This window comes from Lonchura striata, chromosome 2 (assembly GCF_050655825.1).
Source record: "Lonchura striata isolate lonStrDom1 chromosome 2, ASM5065582v1, whole genome shotgun sequence".
Lineage (NCBI taxonomy): Eukaryota > Metazoa > Chordata > Aves > Passeriformes > Estrildidae > Lonchura > Lonchura striata.
The window spans coordinates 1,320,772-1,339,735 of record NC_140704.1 but is presented as its reverse complement, the minus strand read 5'-3'; the positions used below and the strand labels follow the sequence as shown (position 1 = coordinate 1,339,735).

Below are 18,964 nucleotides of genomic sequence, written 5' to 3'. Positions count from 1 at the left end.
TCGGTTCGTGCAGGGCACCTCCGAGTGCGAGCGGGGCTCAGCTGCGCTAATCAGCGCTAATTATTTGGGGCGGGGTGCGGCTTCGCCTTGCTCACCCCATTAATGAGCGCGCGGGGATGCGGGAATAGGGAAGGGAAAGCCGAGGGTGGGGAAGGGCCCGCAGCAGGTGGAGGGGAGTCCCCGCCCCCCCCACACACACACCTGGGGGAGGTGCCGGGGGTGGGGGGGCTCGGGGCGGGGCGGAGCCGCCGCTCGGTCCCGGCCCCGGGCATGGCTTCTTCCCGGGAGCGGCTCTGCGAGCTCTGGATGCTCTACTTCGCCAAGGTGAGCCACGGCCACCGCCACCGCCACCCCCGGGGACACCCCCCCGCCCCCGTGTCCCCATCCCCGCCTGTCCCCCATTGTCGCATCCCCCCCTGCGCTGTCACACCCCGGACCCACCCCCGTGTCCCCCCCGCACGCCGTTGTCACCTGCGCGGTGTCCCCAAAGCCACCCAGCCCCCCGTGACACCCCCCCACCGCCTTGGGGACAGCGCATCCCGCGGGGACCACCCCCCACCCGCCCATCCCGCGGTGAATTTGGGGTCCCCCCCGCCCCTCTCGCCGCTCCCCAGGGGGGTTTGGGGGGTCCCCCCGGGAGGATTTTTGGGGTCCGCGTGTCGCCACCGCCCGGCGCAGGTGACATTGGAGCGGCGACAGGGCGGGGACAGCGGGCTCGGACGGGCGGGGGGCGGTTTTGGGGACCCCCGGCACCCTCTGCCAGTCCTGGGGGATGTCCCCAAGGGGGTCCCCAGGTGGGGACCCCCCCCCGCGCCACCCCAAAAGTCGCTCGTGGTCGTTTTGTCCTGAATTACCCCGGGTGGGGGCGGGTCCTGCCGGAGAGGTGGCACCCAAGTGTCACCACCCCCTTGTCACCCACCCTGGTGGGTTTTGGGGTGAAGCTGCTCCCCCAAAACCCCGCTGTGGCCCGGGCTGGGGACACCCATGGGGCCTGTCACCTCGGCTGGCCCTGCGATGTCACCTGGGACCCTCCTCGGCACCCCAAAACGGGGTCACCCCTGCTTTGGGGGGACAGGGCCACGTGCTGGGGGGTGACACGGGGACAGGTGCCGCTGCATCGGGGTGGCCGTGGCACTCTGGGGACAGGTGCCACATTGTCCGGGTGGCCATGGGGTCACTGAGGTGGCCGTGGTTGGGTGGGGACAGGTGCCACAGCACTGAAGTGGCTGTGGCCATGTGGGGACAGGTGCCACATTGTCCGGGTGGCCATGGGGTCACTGAGGTGGCCGTGGTTGGGTGGGGACAGGTGCCGCAGCACTGAGGTGGCCATGGCCATGTGGGGACAGGTGCCACACCATCGAGGTGGCCGTGGCACTCTGGGAACAGGTGCCACAGCACTGAGGTGACCGTGGCCATGTGGGGACAGGTGCCACATTGTCCGGGTGGCCATGGGGGCACTGAGGTGGCCGTGGTTGTGCAGGGACAGGTGCCACACCATCGAGGTGGCCGTGGCACTCTGGGGACAGGTGCCATTGCTGAGCTGTGTCCAGGGGACAGGTGCCACCCTCCAGCTGTGCGTGGTCACAGAGGGGACATGGATGGGGACCGGTGCCATCCGTCAGGGGGGTGTGTGGTGGCAGGGGACACATGTCACACTGTGGCGTGTCCGTGGGGACACGTGCGGTGTCACCAGGGGCTGACAGCCCTGCAGGGTCCCATCGTGCTGTCAGGGCACTCACAGGGGACCCGTGTCACCCACGCTTGTGTGGGGACAGGTGCCACTTGTCCGGGTGTCCTGCTGGCCGTGCCACACCAGTGGGGTGGCCGTGTCACCTCTGAGGCACCAGGGACGTGGCCAGAGCCTGGTGTCACCTCCCAGCCAGGACACAGAGCAAAACCCTGTGGCCTGTGCCACAGCCATGTCCCCAAGGCCCTGGCGAGGACAAGGCTGGGGGGACATGGCCCAGGTGATGGCGGTGTCCCCTCCATGGCGGTGTCCCCTCCATGGCGGTGTCACTTGATGGCGGTGTCCCCTCGGTGGTGGTGTCACTCCATGGCAGTGACCCCTCCAAGTGTCCCCTCAGTGGCGGTGTCCCCTCGGTGGCGGTGTCCCCTCCATGGCAGTGTCCCCTCCATGGCAGTGTCCCCTTGGTGGTAGTGTCCCCTCGGTGGCGGTGTCCCCTCAATGGCAGTGTCACTCAATGGCAGTGTCACTCAATGCAGTATCACTCCATGGCGGTGTCCCCTCGATGGCGGTGTCACTCCATGGCAGTGTCCCTTCCAAGTGTCACTCGATGTCAATGTCCCCTCGATGGCGGTGTCCCCTCGATGGCAATGTCCCCTCGATGGCAGTGTCCCCTCCATGGTGGTGTCACTCCATGGCGGTGTCCCCTCCATGGCGGTGTCCCCTCGATGGTGATGTCCCCTCGATGGCAGTGTCCCTCAATGGCAGTGTCCCCTCGATGGCAGTGTCCCCTCAATGGCGGTGTCACTCAATGGCGGTGTCCCCTCCATGGCAGCGTCCCCTCGATGGCGGTGTCCCCTCGATGGCAGTGTCCCCTCCATGGCGGTGTCCCCTCGATGGCAGTGTCCCCTTAATGGCAGTGTCCCTCAATGGCAGTGTCCCCTCCATGGCAGCGTCCCCTCGATGGCGGTGTCACTCCATGGCAGTGTCCCCTCGATGGCGGTGTCCCCTCGATGGCAGTGTCCCCTCCATGGCGGTGTCCCCTCGATGGCGGTGTCCCCTCAATGGCGGTGTCCCCTCGATGGCAGTGTCCCCTCAATGGCGGTGTCACTCAATGGCGGTGTCCCCTCCATGGCGGTGTCCCCTTAATGGCGGTGTCCCTCCATGGCGGTGTCCCCTCGATGGTGGTGTCCCCTCAATGGCGGTGTCACTCAATGGCGGTGTCCCCTCCATGGCAGCGTCCCCTCGATGGCGGTGTCACTCCATGGCGGTGTCACTCCATGGCGGTGTCACTCCATGGCAGTGTCCCTCCATGGCGGTGTCACTCAATGGTTGTGTCCCTGTTGCCACCCCCAGCCGGTGGCCCGGGCATGGCTGCGGTGTCTCCGGTGGCTTCAAAGCAGGACAGAGCTGCTGTCACGGCCCGGCAGGGGACAGGGGACAGGGGACAGGGCTGTCCCCAGGGGTGGCTGTGCTGTGCCACCCCTCCAAGGGGCGGTGGGAGCGTGACCCCAGTGCCAGCCCCGCGGGGTCACCCGGTGTCACCCGCGGCGCTCAGTGCAGGGGGTGACATCCCCCAGCTTTGTCACCGTCACTTTTTGGGGGCTCCCGGCGGAAGGGCGACGTTCCCGGCTGGGCATTCCCGGTGTGGCATTCCCAGTCTGGCATCCCTGGTCTGGCATTCCAGTCTGGCATTCCCAGTCTGGCATTCCCAATCTGGCATTCCGGGCTGGCCATTCCCGGTCCAAATTCCTGGCTGGGCATTCCCAGTTTGGATTTCCGGTTCGCATTCCCGGTCTGGCACTCCCAGCTGGGCATTCCCGGTTCCCATTCCTGGTCTGGCATTCCCGGTTCACATTCCCGGCTGGGCATTCCCAGTCTGGCATTCCTGGCCGGGCATTCCTGGCCGGGCATTCCTGGTCTGGCATTCCTGGTCTGGCATTCCTGGCTGGGCATCCAGGTCTGGCATTCCTGGCTGGGCATCCAGGTCTGGCATTCCCGGCTGGGCATTCCCAGTTCTTATTCCCGGCTGGGCATTCCCAGTTCCCTTTCCCGGTCTGGCATTCCCGGTTTGGATTCCCAGCTGGGCATTCCCGGTTCCCTTTCCCGGTCTGGCATTCCCGGTTTGGATTCCCTGCTGGGCATTCCCGGTTCCCCTTCCCGGTCTGGCATTCCCGGTTCGGATTCCCTGCTGGGCATTCCCGGTTCCCTTTCCCGGTCTGGCATTCCCGGTTCGGATTCCCTGCTGGGCATTCCCGGTTCCCCTTCCCGGTCTGGCATTCCCGGTTCGGATTCCCGGCGCTCCCAGGCGGCTCCGCGCCGGCCGAGCCCCGAAGCCGCCGAACAGGCTCTGCCAGCCGGGAACCGGCTGCGACAGCTCCGCGGGTGGCACCGCCACCGGCACCGGGGCACACCGGCAGCTCGGGGAGCGCCGCTCCGGTGGGCACGGCGGGAATTCCGGGATGCAGCTCCGCGCGGGTGCCCCGGCGATTTTGGAACAGCAGCTCCAGGTGGGCGCACCGGGAATTCCGGGGAGAACGCACCGGGAATTCCGAGGCACCGGCTCCGGGGAGGGCGCACCGGGAATTCCGGGGAGGGCGCACCGGGAATTCCGGGGAGGGCGCACCGGGAATTCCGGGGCACCGGCTCCGGGGAGGGCGCACCGGGAATTCCGGGGAGAACGCACTGGGAATTCCGGGGAGGGCGCACCGGGAATTCCGGGGCACCGGCTCCGGGGAGGGCGCACCGGGAATTCCGGGGAGGGCGCACCGGGAATTCCGGGGCACCGGCTCCGGGGAGGGCGCACCGGGAATTCCGGGGAGAACGCACTGGGAATTCCGGGGAGAACGCACCGGGAATTCTGAGGCACCGGCTCCGGGGAGGGCGCACCGGGAATTCCGGGGAGGGCGCACCGGGAATTCCGGGGCACCGGGAATTCCGGGGAGGGTGCACCGGGAATTCCGGGACACGGGCTCCGGGGAGGGCGCACCGGGAATTCCGGGGAGGGCGCACCGGGAATTCCGGGGAGGGCGCACCGGGAATTCCGGGGCACCGGGAATTCCGGGGAGGGTGCACCGGGAATTCCGGGGCACCGGCTCCGGGGAGGGCGCACCGGGAGTTTGGGGGTGCAGCTCCCGGTGGGCGCTCCGGGAACTTGGGGGCGAGCTCAACACTCGGGCGGGATTTGGGGGTTGGATTTGCCGGGAATTCCGGGATGAAGCAGCGCAGCTCCTCGCCGCGGGGCGCCGGTGGCACCGCGGGGTCCCCGAACGGGGCCGCGGCGGGGCAGGAAGCGCCGCCGGGGCCGCGGGTGACTTGGCATTTCCTGGCTCTGGGGCTTTTTCGGTGGCTTTGCACAAGCGACAGCGGTGACAAAAAAAAAGGGGGGCCCCCATCCTGAGCACCCCCCGCACCCCGTTCCGGCCCCGCTGCGCCGGCGCCGCTCCCACGGCTGCGGGGCCATGGATGGCCACGGCCACCCGCGGGGACAGGTACCGGCCCTGGGGACCGGGGGACACCCCCGGCCCGAGGGACGCTCGGGGTGCAGCGGGAAGGGCGGGGGAGGCGGATTTTGGGGTGTCCCCCCCCCGCCACCCCCGTCGAGGCGGTGCCTGGCGGAGCGCCGGGATCCCGGAAAAGCGGGGACGGTCGCCGTGGGAATGGGGGGACGCCGCGGGATGTGGGGGACTCGGGGTGCTCAGGGATTGGGGTGACCCCCAAGGTGCTGCATCAGGGTGTGGGGGTCCCCAGGGTGCCACAGTGGGGTGCACAGGGACCCCAAATTGGCGCAGTGCAGCGCTCAGGGCTGTGAGTGAGCCCAAAGGGCAGCGCTGGGTGCTCGGGGGCGAGAGGGACCCTAAAGATGCCACCCTGGGGTGCTCGGGGCTCTGTGTGACCCCAAAGTGCCTGTTGGGGTGCTCAGGGATAGGGTAACACATGTGGTGCCACCCTGGGGTGCTCGGGGCTCTGTGTGACCCCAAGGTGCCTGTTGGGGTGCTCAGGGATGGGGTGACACTAAAGGTGCCACCCTGGGGTGCTCGGGGCTCTGTGTGACCCCAAAGTGCCCCGTTGGGGTGCTCAGGGATGGGGTGACACTACAGGTGCCACCCTGGGGTGCTCGGGGCTCTGTGTGACCCCAAAGTGCCCCGTTGGGGTGCTCAGGGATGGGGTGACACATGTGGTGCCACCCTGGGGTGCTCGGGGCTCTGTGTGACCCCAAAGTGCCCCGTTGGGGTGCTCAGGGATGGGGTGACACATGTGGTGCCACCCTGGGGTGCTCGGGGCTCTGTGTGACCCCAGAGTGCCCCGTTGGGGTGCTCAGGGATGGGGGTGACACTAAAGGTGCCACCCTGGGGTGCTCGGGGCTCTGTGTGACCCCAAGGTGCCTGTTGGGGTGCTCAGGGATGGGGTGACACTAAAGGTGCCACCCTGGGGTGCTCGGGGCTCTGTGTGACCCCAAAGTGCCCCGTTGGGGTGCTCAGGGATGGGGTGACACTACAGGTGCCACCCTGGGGTGCTCGGGGCTCTGTGTGACCCCAAAGTGCCCCGTTGGGGTGCTCAGGGATGGGGTGACACATGTGGTGCCACCCTGGGGTGCTCGGGGCTCTGTGTGACCCCAAGGTGCAGCCCGGGGGTGCTGAGGGACACGGGGCACCCAAAGGTGCCCTGTAGGGGTGCTCAGGAACTGGGGTGATGCCGAGGTGCCCCGTGTGGTGCCCAGGACTGTGGGTGACGCCGAGGTGGCCCACGGGGTGCTCCGGGATGTGGGACACCTGAAGGTGCCACCCTGGGGTGCTCAGGGCTGCGGGTGCCCCCGGGGCGCTGGGTGGGTCCCCTGCTGTCACTTCTGTCCCCGCTCTCACCGCTGTCCCCATTGCACAACCACAGCTGGGCCGGGCAGGGCCCGCTGTGCCCTGATTGGCTGCAGGGACAGGTGCTCTGCGAGCTGATTGGCCGGTGAGTACCACAGGTTGTGCTGGGCTGGGCTCTGATTGGCTCAGCACCTCCACAAGTTTTTGCGGCTCTGGCTGCTGATTGGTCAGCGAGTCCACAGGTGATGCAGTGCTGCGCACTGATTGGTCAGAGGCTTCGCAGGTTCTGCAGTTCGAGGTTCTGATTGGTCAGTGGCTACTCGGTTTGTGGGTTCTAGGTTCTGATTGGTCAGAGGCTTTGCAGGTTCTGCGGTTCGAGGTTCTGATTGGTCAGATGCTTTGCAGGTTCTGCGGTTCGAGGTTCTGATTGGTCAGAGGCTTTGCAGGTTCTGCAGTTCGAGGTTCTGATTGGTCAGTGGCTACTCGGTTTGTGTGGTTCTAGGTTCTGATTGGTCAGAGGCTTTGCAGGTTCTGCAGTTCGAGGTTCTGATTGGTCAGTGGCTACTCGGTTTGTGTGGTTCTAGGTTCTGATTGGTCAGAGGCTTTGCAGGTTCTGCGGTTCGAGGTTCTGATTGGTCAGAGGCTGCCACGGGTGTGTCACACACCTGAGTGGGCGGGGCTGGTTTCTCTGGCTGTGATTGGCCAATCCCTGCGGGCGGGGGCCATGCAGGGCCGCGATTGGCTGCCAGCCCCAGCCCCGCCCTCCCTTGCAGAAGGACCTGTCCTACCTGCAGCAGTGGCTGGAGGCCTTCGTCGCCAGCTTCGAGAGGGTCATCGCCCTGCCCTCGCTGGAGCCCCGCAGGTGGGACCCCAAAAACCCGCGGTGACCCCGCTCAGTGACCCCGGACACCCTGAGTGACCCCAAACACCCCTGAGTGACCCCAGACACTCTGAGTGACCCTGGACACCCCTGAGTGACCCCGGACAGCCCTGAGTGACCCCAGACACCCCTGAGTGACCCCGGACACCCTGAGTGACCCCGGACACCCTGAGTGACCCCACCCGGGATGACCCCAGCACCCATGGGTGACCCTCAGGCATTCCTGGGTGGCCTCCAACACCCCTGGCTGACCCCAGCACCCCTAAATGTCCTGCCCGAGTGATCCCCCAGCACCCCTGGATGACCCCAATGTCCCTGAGTGACCCCTGTAGGTGACCCCCAACATCCCTGAGTGACCCCCAGCACTCCCAAGTGACCCCAAGATGACCCTCCCAGGTGGTCCCCAGAACCCCTGAGTGACCCCAAAATCCCTGAGTGACCCCTATGGGTGACCCCCAGAACCCCTCAGTGACCTCCAACACTTTTGAGTGACCCTCAGCACCCCCGAGTGACCCCTCTGAGTGGTCCCCAGCACCCCTGGGTGACCCCAACATCCCTGAGTGACCCCCAGCACCCCTGAGTCACCCCTGGAGGTGACCCCCAGCACCACTGAATGACCCAAACACCCCCGAGTGACCCCTCTGGGTGGTCCCCAGCGCCCCTGAGTGACCCCAACATCCCTGAGTGACCCCAAGATGACCCTCCCGAGTGGTCCCCAGGATGACCCCAGCACCCCTGAGTGACCCCTGTGGGTGACCCCAGCACCCCTGGATGACCCCTGTGGGTGACCCCAGCACCCCTGAGTGACCCCCAGCACCCCCAAGTGAATTCCAACACCTCTGAGTAACCCCTCTGGGTGGTCCCCAGCACCCCTGGGTGACCCCTGTGGATGACCCCAGCACCCCTTGATGACCCCTCTGGGTGGTCCCCAGCACCCCTAAATGATCCAAACATCCCTGAGTGACCCCCAGCACCCCTGGGTGACCCCTGTGGGTGGTCCCCAGTGTCCCTGAGTGACCCCAACATCCCTGAGTGACCCCAAGATGACCCTCCTGAGTGTTCCCCAGCACCCCTGGGTGACTCCTGTGGGTGACCCCAAACACCCCTGAGTGACCCCTGCGGGTGACCCCAGCACCCCTGGGTGACCCCAAACACCCCTGAGTGACCCCTGTGGGTGACCGCAGCACCCCTGGATGACCCCAGCACCCCTAAATGATCCAAACATCCCTGAGTGACCCCCAGCACCCCTGAGTGACCCCTGTGGGTGACCCCAGCACCCCTGAGTGACCCCTCTGGGTGGTCCCCAGCACCCCTGGGTGACCCCTGTGGGTGACCCCACCACCCCTGAGTGACCCCTCTGGGTGGTCCCCAGCACCCCTGGGTGACCCCAGCACCCCCGAGTGACCCCTGCGGGTGACCCCAGCACCCCTGGATGACCCCAGCACCCCCGAATGACCCCTGCGGGTGACCCCAGCACCCCTGGATGACCCCAGCACCCCCGAGTGACCCCTATGGGTGACCCCAGCACCCCTGGCTGACCCCCAAAACCCTCGGGTGTCCCCGAACCCCCCGCGGGACCCCGGGCCCGCATCCGGCCGCGGCGTCTCACTCGCTCCCCGCGGTCGGAGCCACCGGGCGCTTCAGGGGCTCCCCGGGGACGGCGGGGTGACACCCCGCAGCCCAAAATCGGGGTGACACGGTGCACCCCAAATGCTGCCAGGCCCGAGGAGGCGGGCTCCGAGATCCCGGCGCTGCCGCGGGAGGTGCTGCAGGTGCTGAGCCAGCGGCTGGGGCACAGCGTGGCGCTGGGGACGCGCGCCGGGGACCGCGCCGCCGGGCTGGGCCAGGCGCTGCTGCTCCTCAAGTTCTTCAGCATCATCTGCAGGTGGGTGACCCCCCAAATCCCCCCTGCGCCCCTCGGCCGCCCGCCCCGAAATCCCCGGCTCCAAAATTCCGTCCTCACCGGGTCTCGCTTTGTCCCAGAGCATCCCTTGGATTTGGGGATGTGCGGCCTGCATCCCCAAAAAAAAAATACACCCAGAGAATTCCTCCCTGAGGGGAAGCATTGTGAAATTTGGGGTCCACCCAAAATCCCCTCTAAAGCGCAGGCCGTCTTTAAAAATAATTAATAATAATAATCGCAGTAGTAATAACGGTAATAATAACAGCAGTAATTCTGCATAATGCAAAATAAAAAAAGATTTGGAAAATATAATCGTTTAGAAAAGGAATTATAAATGTGAAATTGTGAACGTTAATTTGTAAGTGTTAAAAAATGTTATTGCCCCCCAAAATTCTGTCATTTCCCCCAGTGTAGTGCCCCTCCAAAAGTGCAGCACATCTGTAAAAATAATTATTTTTAAATCGTGATATTAATAATAATTATTATTTATTAATATTTTATATTATATATTATATATTATATATTATACATTATATATTATATATTACATATTATATATTATATATTATATATTATATATTATATATTATATATTATATATTATATATTATATTTATTATGTGTATTTTATATATTATTATATATTATATAAAATATATATTATATATTTCTATATTATTATATATAATATATATTATAATATGTATTAATAATAATAATGTAATACAATAAAAATATAACAATCAAAAAACACAATTTCCCCTAAAATTTCATCATTCCCTCCCAGTGGAGTATCCTCCCCAAAATGCATTATATCTCTAAAAAAATTTTTTGGAAATAATTAATGTTATTAATGGTTAATGTATTTGATGGTAATCATGACTATAATAATAGAATAATGTAATGTAATTAAAATATAAAAATAGGAAACCATTATTCCTCCCAAAATTCCATCATTTCCCCCCTCCACAAATTGCATCACATCTCTAAAAAATAAAATTAAATTATTTTTATTATTAATAACAAACATTAATAACACAACATAATACAATAAAAACTGTGTAAAATAGAATAATTTTTTATGGCATTTTCCCTGCTCCAATCACTTTATTCCCGCGCAAATTTCCCTCTTCCTCTTCCCAAATTCCCTCCCGCCCTGGTGCGGGATGGATTCCCGACGTTTTCCGTTCCAGGAACCTGGAGAACATCCAGCCCGACCGGAGCCCCGGCTGCCTCCCGCACGTGCTGCGGCTGCTGCGGCTCTGCGGGAGCCAGGTGGGAACGGGAACGGGAGCGGGAACGGGAGTGGGAATGGGAGTGGGAATGGGAGTGGGAGTGGGAATGGGAACGGGAACAGGAGTGGGAATGGGAACGGGAATGGGAGTGGGAATGGGAGTGGGAGTGGGAACGGGAATGGGAACGGGAGTGGGAATGGGAGTGGGAATGGGAATGGGAGTGGGAATGGGAATGGGAGTGGGAGTGGGAACGGGAATGGGAACGGGAGTGGGAATGGGAGTGGGAATGGGAATGGGAGTGGGAATGGGAATGGGAGTGGGAATGGGAATGGGAGGGGAATGTGAGGGGGAGCGGGAATGGGAGGGGAATGGGAATGGGAGCAGGAGTGGGAATGGGAGCGGGAACGGGAATGGGAGCAGGAGGGGGAATGGGAATGGGAGCAAGAACGGGAATGGGAACGGGAGTGGGAATGGGAGCGGGAGCAGGAATGGGAGCAGGAACAGGAATGGGAGGGGGAACGGGAATGGGAATGTGAGCGGGAATGGGAGCAGAAGTGGGAGCGGGAATGGGAATGTGAGCAGGAATAGGAACGGGAATGGGAGCGGGAACGGAGTGGGAATGGGAATGTGAGCGGGAATGGGAGCAGAAGTGGGAATGGGAGCGGGAATGGGAGCAGGAACAGGAACGGGAGGGGGAACGGAAGCAGGAATGGGAACGGGAATGTGTGCGGGAATGGGAGCAGAAGTGGGAATGGGAGCAGGAATGGGAGCGGGAACAGGAGGGGGAATGGGAATGGGAGCAGGAATGGGAACGGGAATGGGAGCAGGAGTGGGAGCGGGAATGGGAGCAGGAACGGGAATGGGAGCAGGAACGGGAATGGGAATGGGAACGGAAATGTGAGCGGGAATGGGAATGGGAGGGGGAACGGGAATTGGAGTCGGAATGTGAGCAGGAATGAGAATTGGAATGGGAGCAGGAAAGGAAATGGGAGTGGGAACAGGAATGGGAATGTGAGCAGGAATGAGAATGGGAACAGGAGTGGGAGTGGGAGCAGGAACGGGAGCAGGAATGGCAGTGGGAATGGGAATGTGGGCAGGAATGAGAATGGGAACGGGTGCAGGAGCGTGAATGGGAGTGGGAACAGGAGAGGGAACAGGAATGGGACTGGGAATGTGGGCAGGAATGAGAATTGGAATGGGAACGGGAATGGGAGTGGGAATGGGAATATGAGCAGGAATGAGAATGGGAACAGGAGTGGGAGCGGGAACGGGAGTGGGAACGGGAATTGGAATGGGAATGGGGACAGGAGCGAGAATGGGAATGAGAGTGGGAATGGGCACGGGAATGGGAATCAGAATGGGGACAGGAATGGAAACAATCATGGCAATGGTCATGGGAATGAGAATGGGAAAGGGAATGGGAACAGAGCTGGGAATGAGAATGGGAAAGGGAATGGGAACAGAGCTGGGAATGAGAATGGGCAGGGCCTGATTGGCTGGGGAAGGGCTCAGCGCTGATTGGTCACTGAGTCCATACATTATGTAAATCTGGGCTCTGATTGGTCAGCAGCTCTACAGGTTGTGCTGATCAGGGATTTGATTGGTCAGTGAGTGCACAGGCTGTTTGACTGAGTTCTGATTGGCCAGTGTCTCTATAGGTTGTGTGAATCTGGATGCTGATTGGTTGAGAGCCCTACAAGTTGTGCTGCTCTGGGATTTGATTGGCCAGCAGGTCTCTAGGGTGTGTGATTCTGGATGCTGATTGGTCCATGAGTCCACAGCTTGTGTGACTCTTGATGTTGATTGGTTGAGAGCTGTACAGGTTGCATTGCTCTGTAATTTGATTGGTTCATGAGTCCATAGCTTGTGCTACTCTGGTGCTGATTGGCCAACAGCTTTGTAGTGCCTGGTGCTGATTGGTCAGTGCAGCTCTGAGTTCTCATTGGTCAGCAGCCCTACAGGTGGTGTCACTCTTGCTGCTGATTGGTCAGTGCATCCCAGCTTGTGCTGCTCTGAGCTCTGACTGGTTCATTTATTGATTGGTGGATGGATGGATGGATGGATGGATGGATGGATGGATGGATGGATGGATGGATGGATGGATGGATGGACGGATGGATGATGGATGGATAGATGGATGGATGGACAGATGGATGGATGGACGGATGGATGGACGGATGGACGGATGGATGGATGATCCCATTCTCCCCACAAAGAGGAGTTCCCTACCCAAAAAAAAACGCATCCCGTTTTTTGGAGCGTGTCAGGGATTAAAGCTCGGCTTTCCCGGCAGCTGCGGAACATCCCGGGGGACGAGCGGAGCCGGGCACAGCTGGAAAACAAGGGGACACAGCTGGAGAGCCAGCAGAATGGGGCACAGCTGGAAAACGGGGCACAGCTGGAGAAGGGGACACTGCCGAAAAATGGGGCACAGCTGGAGAGCCAGCAGAATGGGACACAGCTGGAAAACGGGACACAGCTGGAGAAGGGGACACGGCCGGAAAATGGGACACAGCTGGAAAATGGGGCACAGCTGGAGAGCCAGGCACAGCTGGAGAGCCGGGCACAGCTGGAAAACGGGATGCTGCATGCCCTGCACCTCTGCGAGTGCTTCCTCGACCCCTACCAGACCTGGCGGCGGCAGCTGAGCGGGTGAGGGGCGCCCCCCGCCCCCCAAATTCCCTCCCCCGTCCCGGATCCCCTCCCCTCACCCCTCTCTTTCCAGGGAATCCATCAGCTCCAAGGAGAAGAGCAAATACAAGTTCGCGCCCGCCCCGCTGCCCCCCGAGTTCGGTGCCTTTTTCCAAGGTAAAAGCAGGATTTGGGAAAGGGAAGGGTCGGTGTGGGACCCCTAAGTGGGGAGAGGGTCCAGGGATGGGGGGTGCTGGGGCAGGGGTGGGATCAGGGAATATTTGTAGGATCCGGGGAGGGATGGTGTGTTCAGGGGTAGGTATTGATCCAAGGACCTTAAAGGATCCTGCACCTGCTCCAGGTTATCCTGGACTTGTCCCACAAATGTGGGACCCCACACCTGCTCCAGGTTATCCTGGACTTGTCCCACAAATATGGGATCCCACATCTGCTCCAGGTTATCCTGGACTTGTCCCACAAATATGGGATCCTGCATCTGCTCCAGGTTATCCTGGATTTATCCCACAAATATGGGATCCCACATCTGCTCCAGGTTATCCTGGATTTATCCCATACCTGCTCCAGGTTATCCTGGACTTGTCCCACAAATGTGGGATCCTGCATCTGCTCCAGGTTATCCTGGATTTATCCCACAAATATGGGATCCCACACCTGCTCCAGGTTATCCTGGACTTATCCCACATCTGCTCCAGGTTATCCTGGATTTATCCCACAAATGTGGGATCCCACATCTGCTCCAGGTTATCCTGGACTTGTCCCACAAATGTGGGATCCCACATCTGCTCCAGGTTATCCTGGACTTATCCCACAAATGTGGGATCCCACATCTGCTCCAGGTTATCCTGGACTTATCCCACAAATGTGGGATCCCACATCTGCTCCAGGTTATCCTGGACTTATCCCACACCTGCTCCAGGTTATCCTGGACTTATCCCACACCTGTTCCAGGTTATCCTGTACTTATCCCACAAATGTGGGATCCCACACCTGCTCCAGGTTATCCTGTACTTATCCCACAAATGTGGGATCCCACACCTGCTCCAGGTTATCCTCTACCTATGTCAGGATTATTGTAGGATTCCAGGGCAAATGTAGGATGCCGTTCCAGGTTATCCTACACCTGCCCCAGAAATTTAGGGTCCTGTACCTGCTCCCGTGTCCTGGGAAGAGGAACGGGATCCCAAAGCAGGAATTAAGCCCAGCAGCACCTGCAGAACCCACAAAAACCACCCCCAAGGGGGATTTTTATCAGGGAAGCCCCAAAATCCCCTTTTAGAGGCAGCGCCGTTGCAAAAATCCCCTAAAACTGCGGCCCGTAAGCCCCAGCTGAACCCGAGGGTGGCACAAATCCCCATTTTTGGGGCCAAAACCCCGTTCCTGGCACAACCAGAGCTGGAACACCTGGAGCATCCTCACCCTCCCCTCCACCAGCAGGGTCCAGCACCCCCATGGGTGGATTTGGGTAGGAAAGGGATTTTTCCCTATTTTTTGGCTGAAAAAATGATTTTTTTTCTTTATTTTTAGCTAGAAAGGGGCCCTTTTCTCTTTGGTTTTGGGCTGGTTTTTTTTTTGCTGTTTGCTCCTCTGATGAAATCTGTCCCTCCTCATCCTCACAGAGAGTTTCCAAGGTGGGAAGCAGCTCCCGGAAATGATCCAGCTCCGGATTATCCATCTTTTTGGAGCCATCCTCTCCGGATCCAAGGTACCCATGGGAGCTCCTCATTCCAGGGATAAACCCCAAAGTTTTGTTCATTCCAAGGCTGGAATTAAACCAGTGAATTTTCCAAAGCTTTTAAAAATCATGTGTATCATTCCAGCCTTAAATTCGGTGGGATCGGCTCAGAAACATTCAATTAAGGAATTAAATTCAAGAATTAAAGTATTAAAATAAAAAAATAAAATAAAACAAAATAGTTGAAAATTAAATAAAATTATTTAAATTACTTATTAAATTAGGAATTTAAGAATGACGTAGAACAAATAAAATAATAAAATAACTAAAATAATTTATAATTAAATAATAATTAAAATAAATTAATAATTAATTATCAATTAGATAAAATAAAGTTATTCATAATTTAACTTAATAATAATTAAGTTTAAGGAAATAAAATAAATAATATTAATTAAATAATAATTAATAATAATTAATTAATAATAATTGATTAATATTATTATTAATATTAATAACAGAAACTAATGAAATAAAAGAAATAATAAAATAAAGCAAAATTATTTAATTTATGTAAATAAGTTAAATAATTAAATTATTGAATGAAGTTATTTTTGAATTATTAAATAGTTAAATATGATCATTAAATTACTAAGTTAAATTATTTTCTTGGACTATTACGTTAAATTGTTAAAATTAATTAAATAATTTCACTATGGGAAGCTTTTAAGCTGAAGCTTCACCACCCACTCACCTCCGGGCTGGAAGCTGCAAAATCCTTGGATTAATAATTCGGAGCCGGAATGGCTTTTAATTCCCGCAGCCGTTAAAAATCCATTCGATCGATAATCCCAAAATTGCCTTGAAAACCATTCCCAGCGCCGGGGTACAACGTGCAGCGCTGGGGCTCAAGGAATAACGGGATGGGAATTCCCGCTTTCCCCACCCCGCAGCCCAACGCGCTCCAGGCCATCACGCCGGCGGCGCTGGACGCGCTGCTGCGGCTGCTGCAGCGGCGCTGCGGCGGGGCCCCGCCGTGCCCCGCGCTGCAGGAGGCGGCGCTGCGCTCCGTGGTGGCCGCGGTGCATGTCCTGCACGGCTCCAGCCCCGGCGCCGGCCCCGTGTCCCTGCGGAGCCTCCTGGACGGGTATTTCAGGGTGCTCAACTCCGACCTGCCCGCGGCCTCCCCGGAGCCCGAGGCGGCCGGCGGCCTCATCGCGCTGCGGGTGCTCATGTTGGGTAGGTTGGGAATGGGGTGGGGTTTGGGAAGGTGGGGTGGGGTGGGATGGGATGGGATGGGGTGGGGATGGGATGGGATGGGATGGGATGGGATGGAGATGGGATGGGATGGGGATGGGGATGGAGATGGGATGGGGTGGGATGGAGATGGGATGGAGATGGAGATGAGATGGGATGGAATGGGGATGGGATGGAATGGGGATGAGATGGAGATGGGATGGAGATGGAGATGGGATGGAGATGGAGATGGGATGGAGATGGAGATGGGATGGAGATGGGATGGGGTGAGGTGGGATGGGATGGGGATGGAAATGGGATGGGGTGAGATGGGATGGAGATGGGGTGGGGTGGGGTGGGATGGGGATGGAGATGGGATGGAGATGGGATGGAGATGGGATGGGATGGGATGGGATGGGATGGGATGGGATGGGATGGGATGGGATGGGATGGGATGGGATGGGATGGGATGGGATGGGGTTGGGATGGAGATGGGGATGGGATGGGATGGAGATGGGGATGGGATGGGATGGGGATGGAAATGGGATGGGGTGGGATGGGATGGAGATGGAGATGAGATGGGATGGGGATGGAGATGGAGATGGGGATGGGACGGGACGGGACGGGACGGGATGGGATGGGATGGGGCGGGGCTGAGCCAGGTGCTCTGTCCGTAGACGCCATCCCGGCCATGCTGAGCTGCCAGGACCGGCCGGTGCTCCAGGCTGTGTTCCTCAGCAACAACTGCTTCGAGCACATCATCCGCCTGCTCCAGAACAGCAAGGTACAGGGTGGTGCCTCAGTGTCCCCGTCCCGATCTCCAGCGTCATCTCCATCCTCATCACCATCTTCATCCCCATTCTCATCTCCATCTCCTGTCCTTATCACCATCTTCATCCCTATCCTCATTTCCAACTTCGTCACCTTCCTGATGCCAGACAAACCTGAGATAGGTGACACCAAGTTTAAATGCCCCCATCTCCCTCTCCCTCATCTCCATCCCTCTCCCTCATCTCCATCCCTCTCCCTCATCTCCATCCATCTCCCTCATCTCCATCCATCCATCTCCCTCATCCCCATCCATTCCTCTCCCTCATCTCCATCCATCCCTCTCCCTCATCTCCATCCCTCTCCCTCATCTCCATCCATCTCCCTCATCCCCATCCATCCATCTCCCTCATCTCCATCCATCCCTCTCCCTCATCTCCATCCATCCATCTCCCTCATCTCCATCCATCCATTTCCCTCATCTCCATCCATCCATCTCCCTCATCTCCATCCCTCTCCCTCATCTCCATCCATCCCTCTCCCTCATCTCCATCCCTCTCCCTCATCTCCATCCATCCATCTCCCTCATCTCCATCCATCCCTCTCCCTCATCTCCATCCATCCCTCTCCCTCATCTCCATCCATCCATCTCCCTCATCTCCATCCATCCATTTCCCTCATCTCCATCCATCTCCCTCTCCTTCATTCCTTCCCTCCCTCCCTCCCTCATTTCCTCTTTAAATGACCCTGGGACAGGCATTTGGTGACACCAGGGCTGGGCACCTTCATCTCCATCTCCATCCTCACCCCACGCACATCCATGGCGTGGGGACCCTCCAGAACCCCTTCCCTGTGTCCCATGTCCACCCCGTGTCCCACAGCTCTACCTCGGCGGCTCGCGGGAGGCGGGTGAAGCCCGGGACGAGGTTCCCACGTGGAACGGGGATGGACTCCAGCAGGTACCCCATAACCCAACCACCACCCCTGGTGGGCCGTGTCCCCCCATTCCCATGTCCCGGCAGCTCCCGCATTCCCGTGTTCCCCGTAGGTCAACGCCAGCAGCTCCGACACCATCGCTGTCCACGCCCTCGGGGTGCTCACGGCCATCATGAGCAACTCGCCGTCAGCCAAGGTGGGCAGGGGGCCTCCCCTGAGGAGGACACCCCAAAACCAGAGGGATTTGGGTAGTTTTACCCGGGTTGAGGTGGCTTAACCCGAGGTGGGGCTCATCTGGGATTCCACTGTCCCTGTGCTTCAAGGAGGTGTTCAAGGAGCGCATCGGCTACGCCCACCTCTACGAGGTGCTGAGGAGCCAGGGTCAGCCCACCCAGCGTCTGCTCCAGGAGCTCCTCAACATGGTGAGCATTCCCACTTTTCCTGATTCTGGGCAAAACTCTCGGCACTGGGCGTTCCTGTGGATCTCAGGCCCCGTTCTGAGCCCGCCATCCTCTCCACTCTGCTGGTTTCTCAGCAGCTTCCGAGGGGTCCCAGGTCCGTCTTTCACTCGGAGTTGTGCTTGGGTTTGGGAGTTCTGAGCCTTTCGGATGTGGAACTGCTCATTCTGGTACTGCTGTGCACAGGAGGGTCTCCAGGGTGCTTCATGCATGAGGGTCTCCGAGATCCTTGATTCGTGGAGGCCTCCAAGACACTTCATGCACGGAGATTCTTAATGCTCCGAGATTCTGGATGCACAGGAATCTTCAGAATGCTTGGTGCATGAGGGCGTCCAGGATCCTTGATACGTGGTGGCCTCCAAGATTCTTGATGCTTGGGGTGTCCAAAATTCTGGATGAACAGTATCTCCAAAACTATTAATGCGTGGGAGTCTCCAAGACTTTAATCCGTGAGGATCTCCAAGATCCTTGATGCATGGAGGCACTGAAGATCCTTGATGCATGGAGTCTCCAGAATTCTTCATGCACAGGATCTCCAAAAGGATTGATGCATAAGGGTCTCTGGCATATTTGATGCACGAGGGTCTCCAAGATCTTGAATCCATGAGGGTCTCCAAGACCCTTGATGTCTGGGGTCTCCAAATTCTGGATGCATGGGAGTCTCCAAGATTCTGGATGCACAAGGGTCTACGCAAGGTCTCTGCCACCAGCCCAGGGCGGTCTGGGATG

General features: G+C 58.6%; 1 protein-coding gene across 1 annotated transcript in view; it reads left to right on the top strand.

Annotated features, from left to right (window-relative positions):
- Nucleotides 1-174: 174 nt before the first annotated feature.
- The window catches only part of NBEAL2 (neurobeachin like 2), a 35,908-nt gene continuing 17,118 nt past the window's right edge, over nt 175-18,964 (top strand). Inside the window, exons 1-12 of the mRNA XM_085562018.1 lie at nt 175-324; nt 7,269-7,357; nt 9,096-9,260; nt 10,472-10,553; nt 12,807-13,165; nt 13,239-13,321; nt 14,782-14,867; nt 15,791-16,076; nt 16,751-16,857; nt 17,723-17,800; nt 17,890-17,973; nt 18,101-18,199. Coding sequence (XP_085418144.1) covers nt 271-324; nt 7,269-7,357; nt 9,096-9,260; nt 10,472-10,553; nt 12,807-13,165; nt 13,239-13,321; nt 14,782-14,867; nt 15,791-16,076; nt 16,751-16,857; nt 17,723-17,800; nt 17,890-17,973; nt 18,101-18,199 — 1,572 coding nt within the window. The 5' untranslated portion in view covers nt 175-270. The remainder of the gene's footprint in view (nt 325-7,268; nt 7,358-9,095; nt 9,261-10,471; nt 10,554-12,806; nt 13,166-13,238; nt 13,322-14,781; nt 14,868-15,790; nt 16,077-16,750; nt 16,858-17,722; nt 17,801-17,889; nt 17,974-18,100; nt 18,200-18,964) is intronic.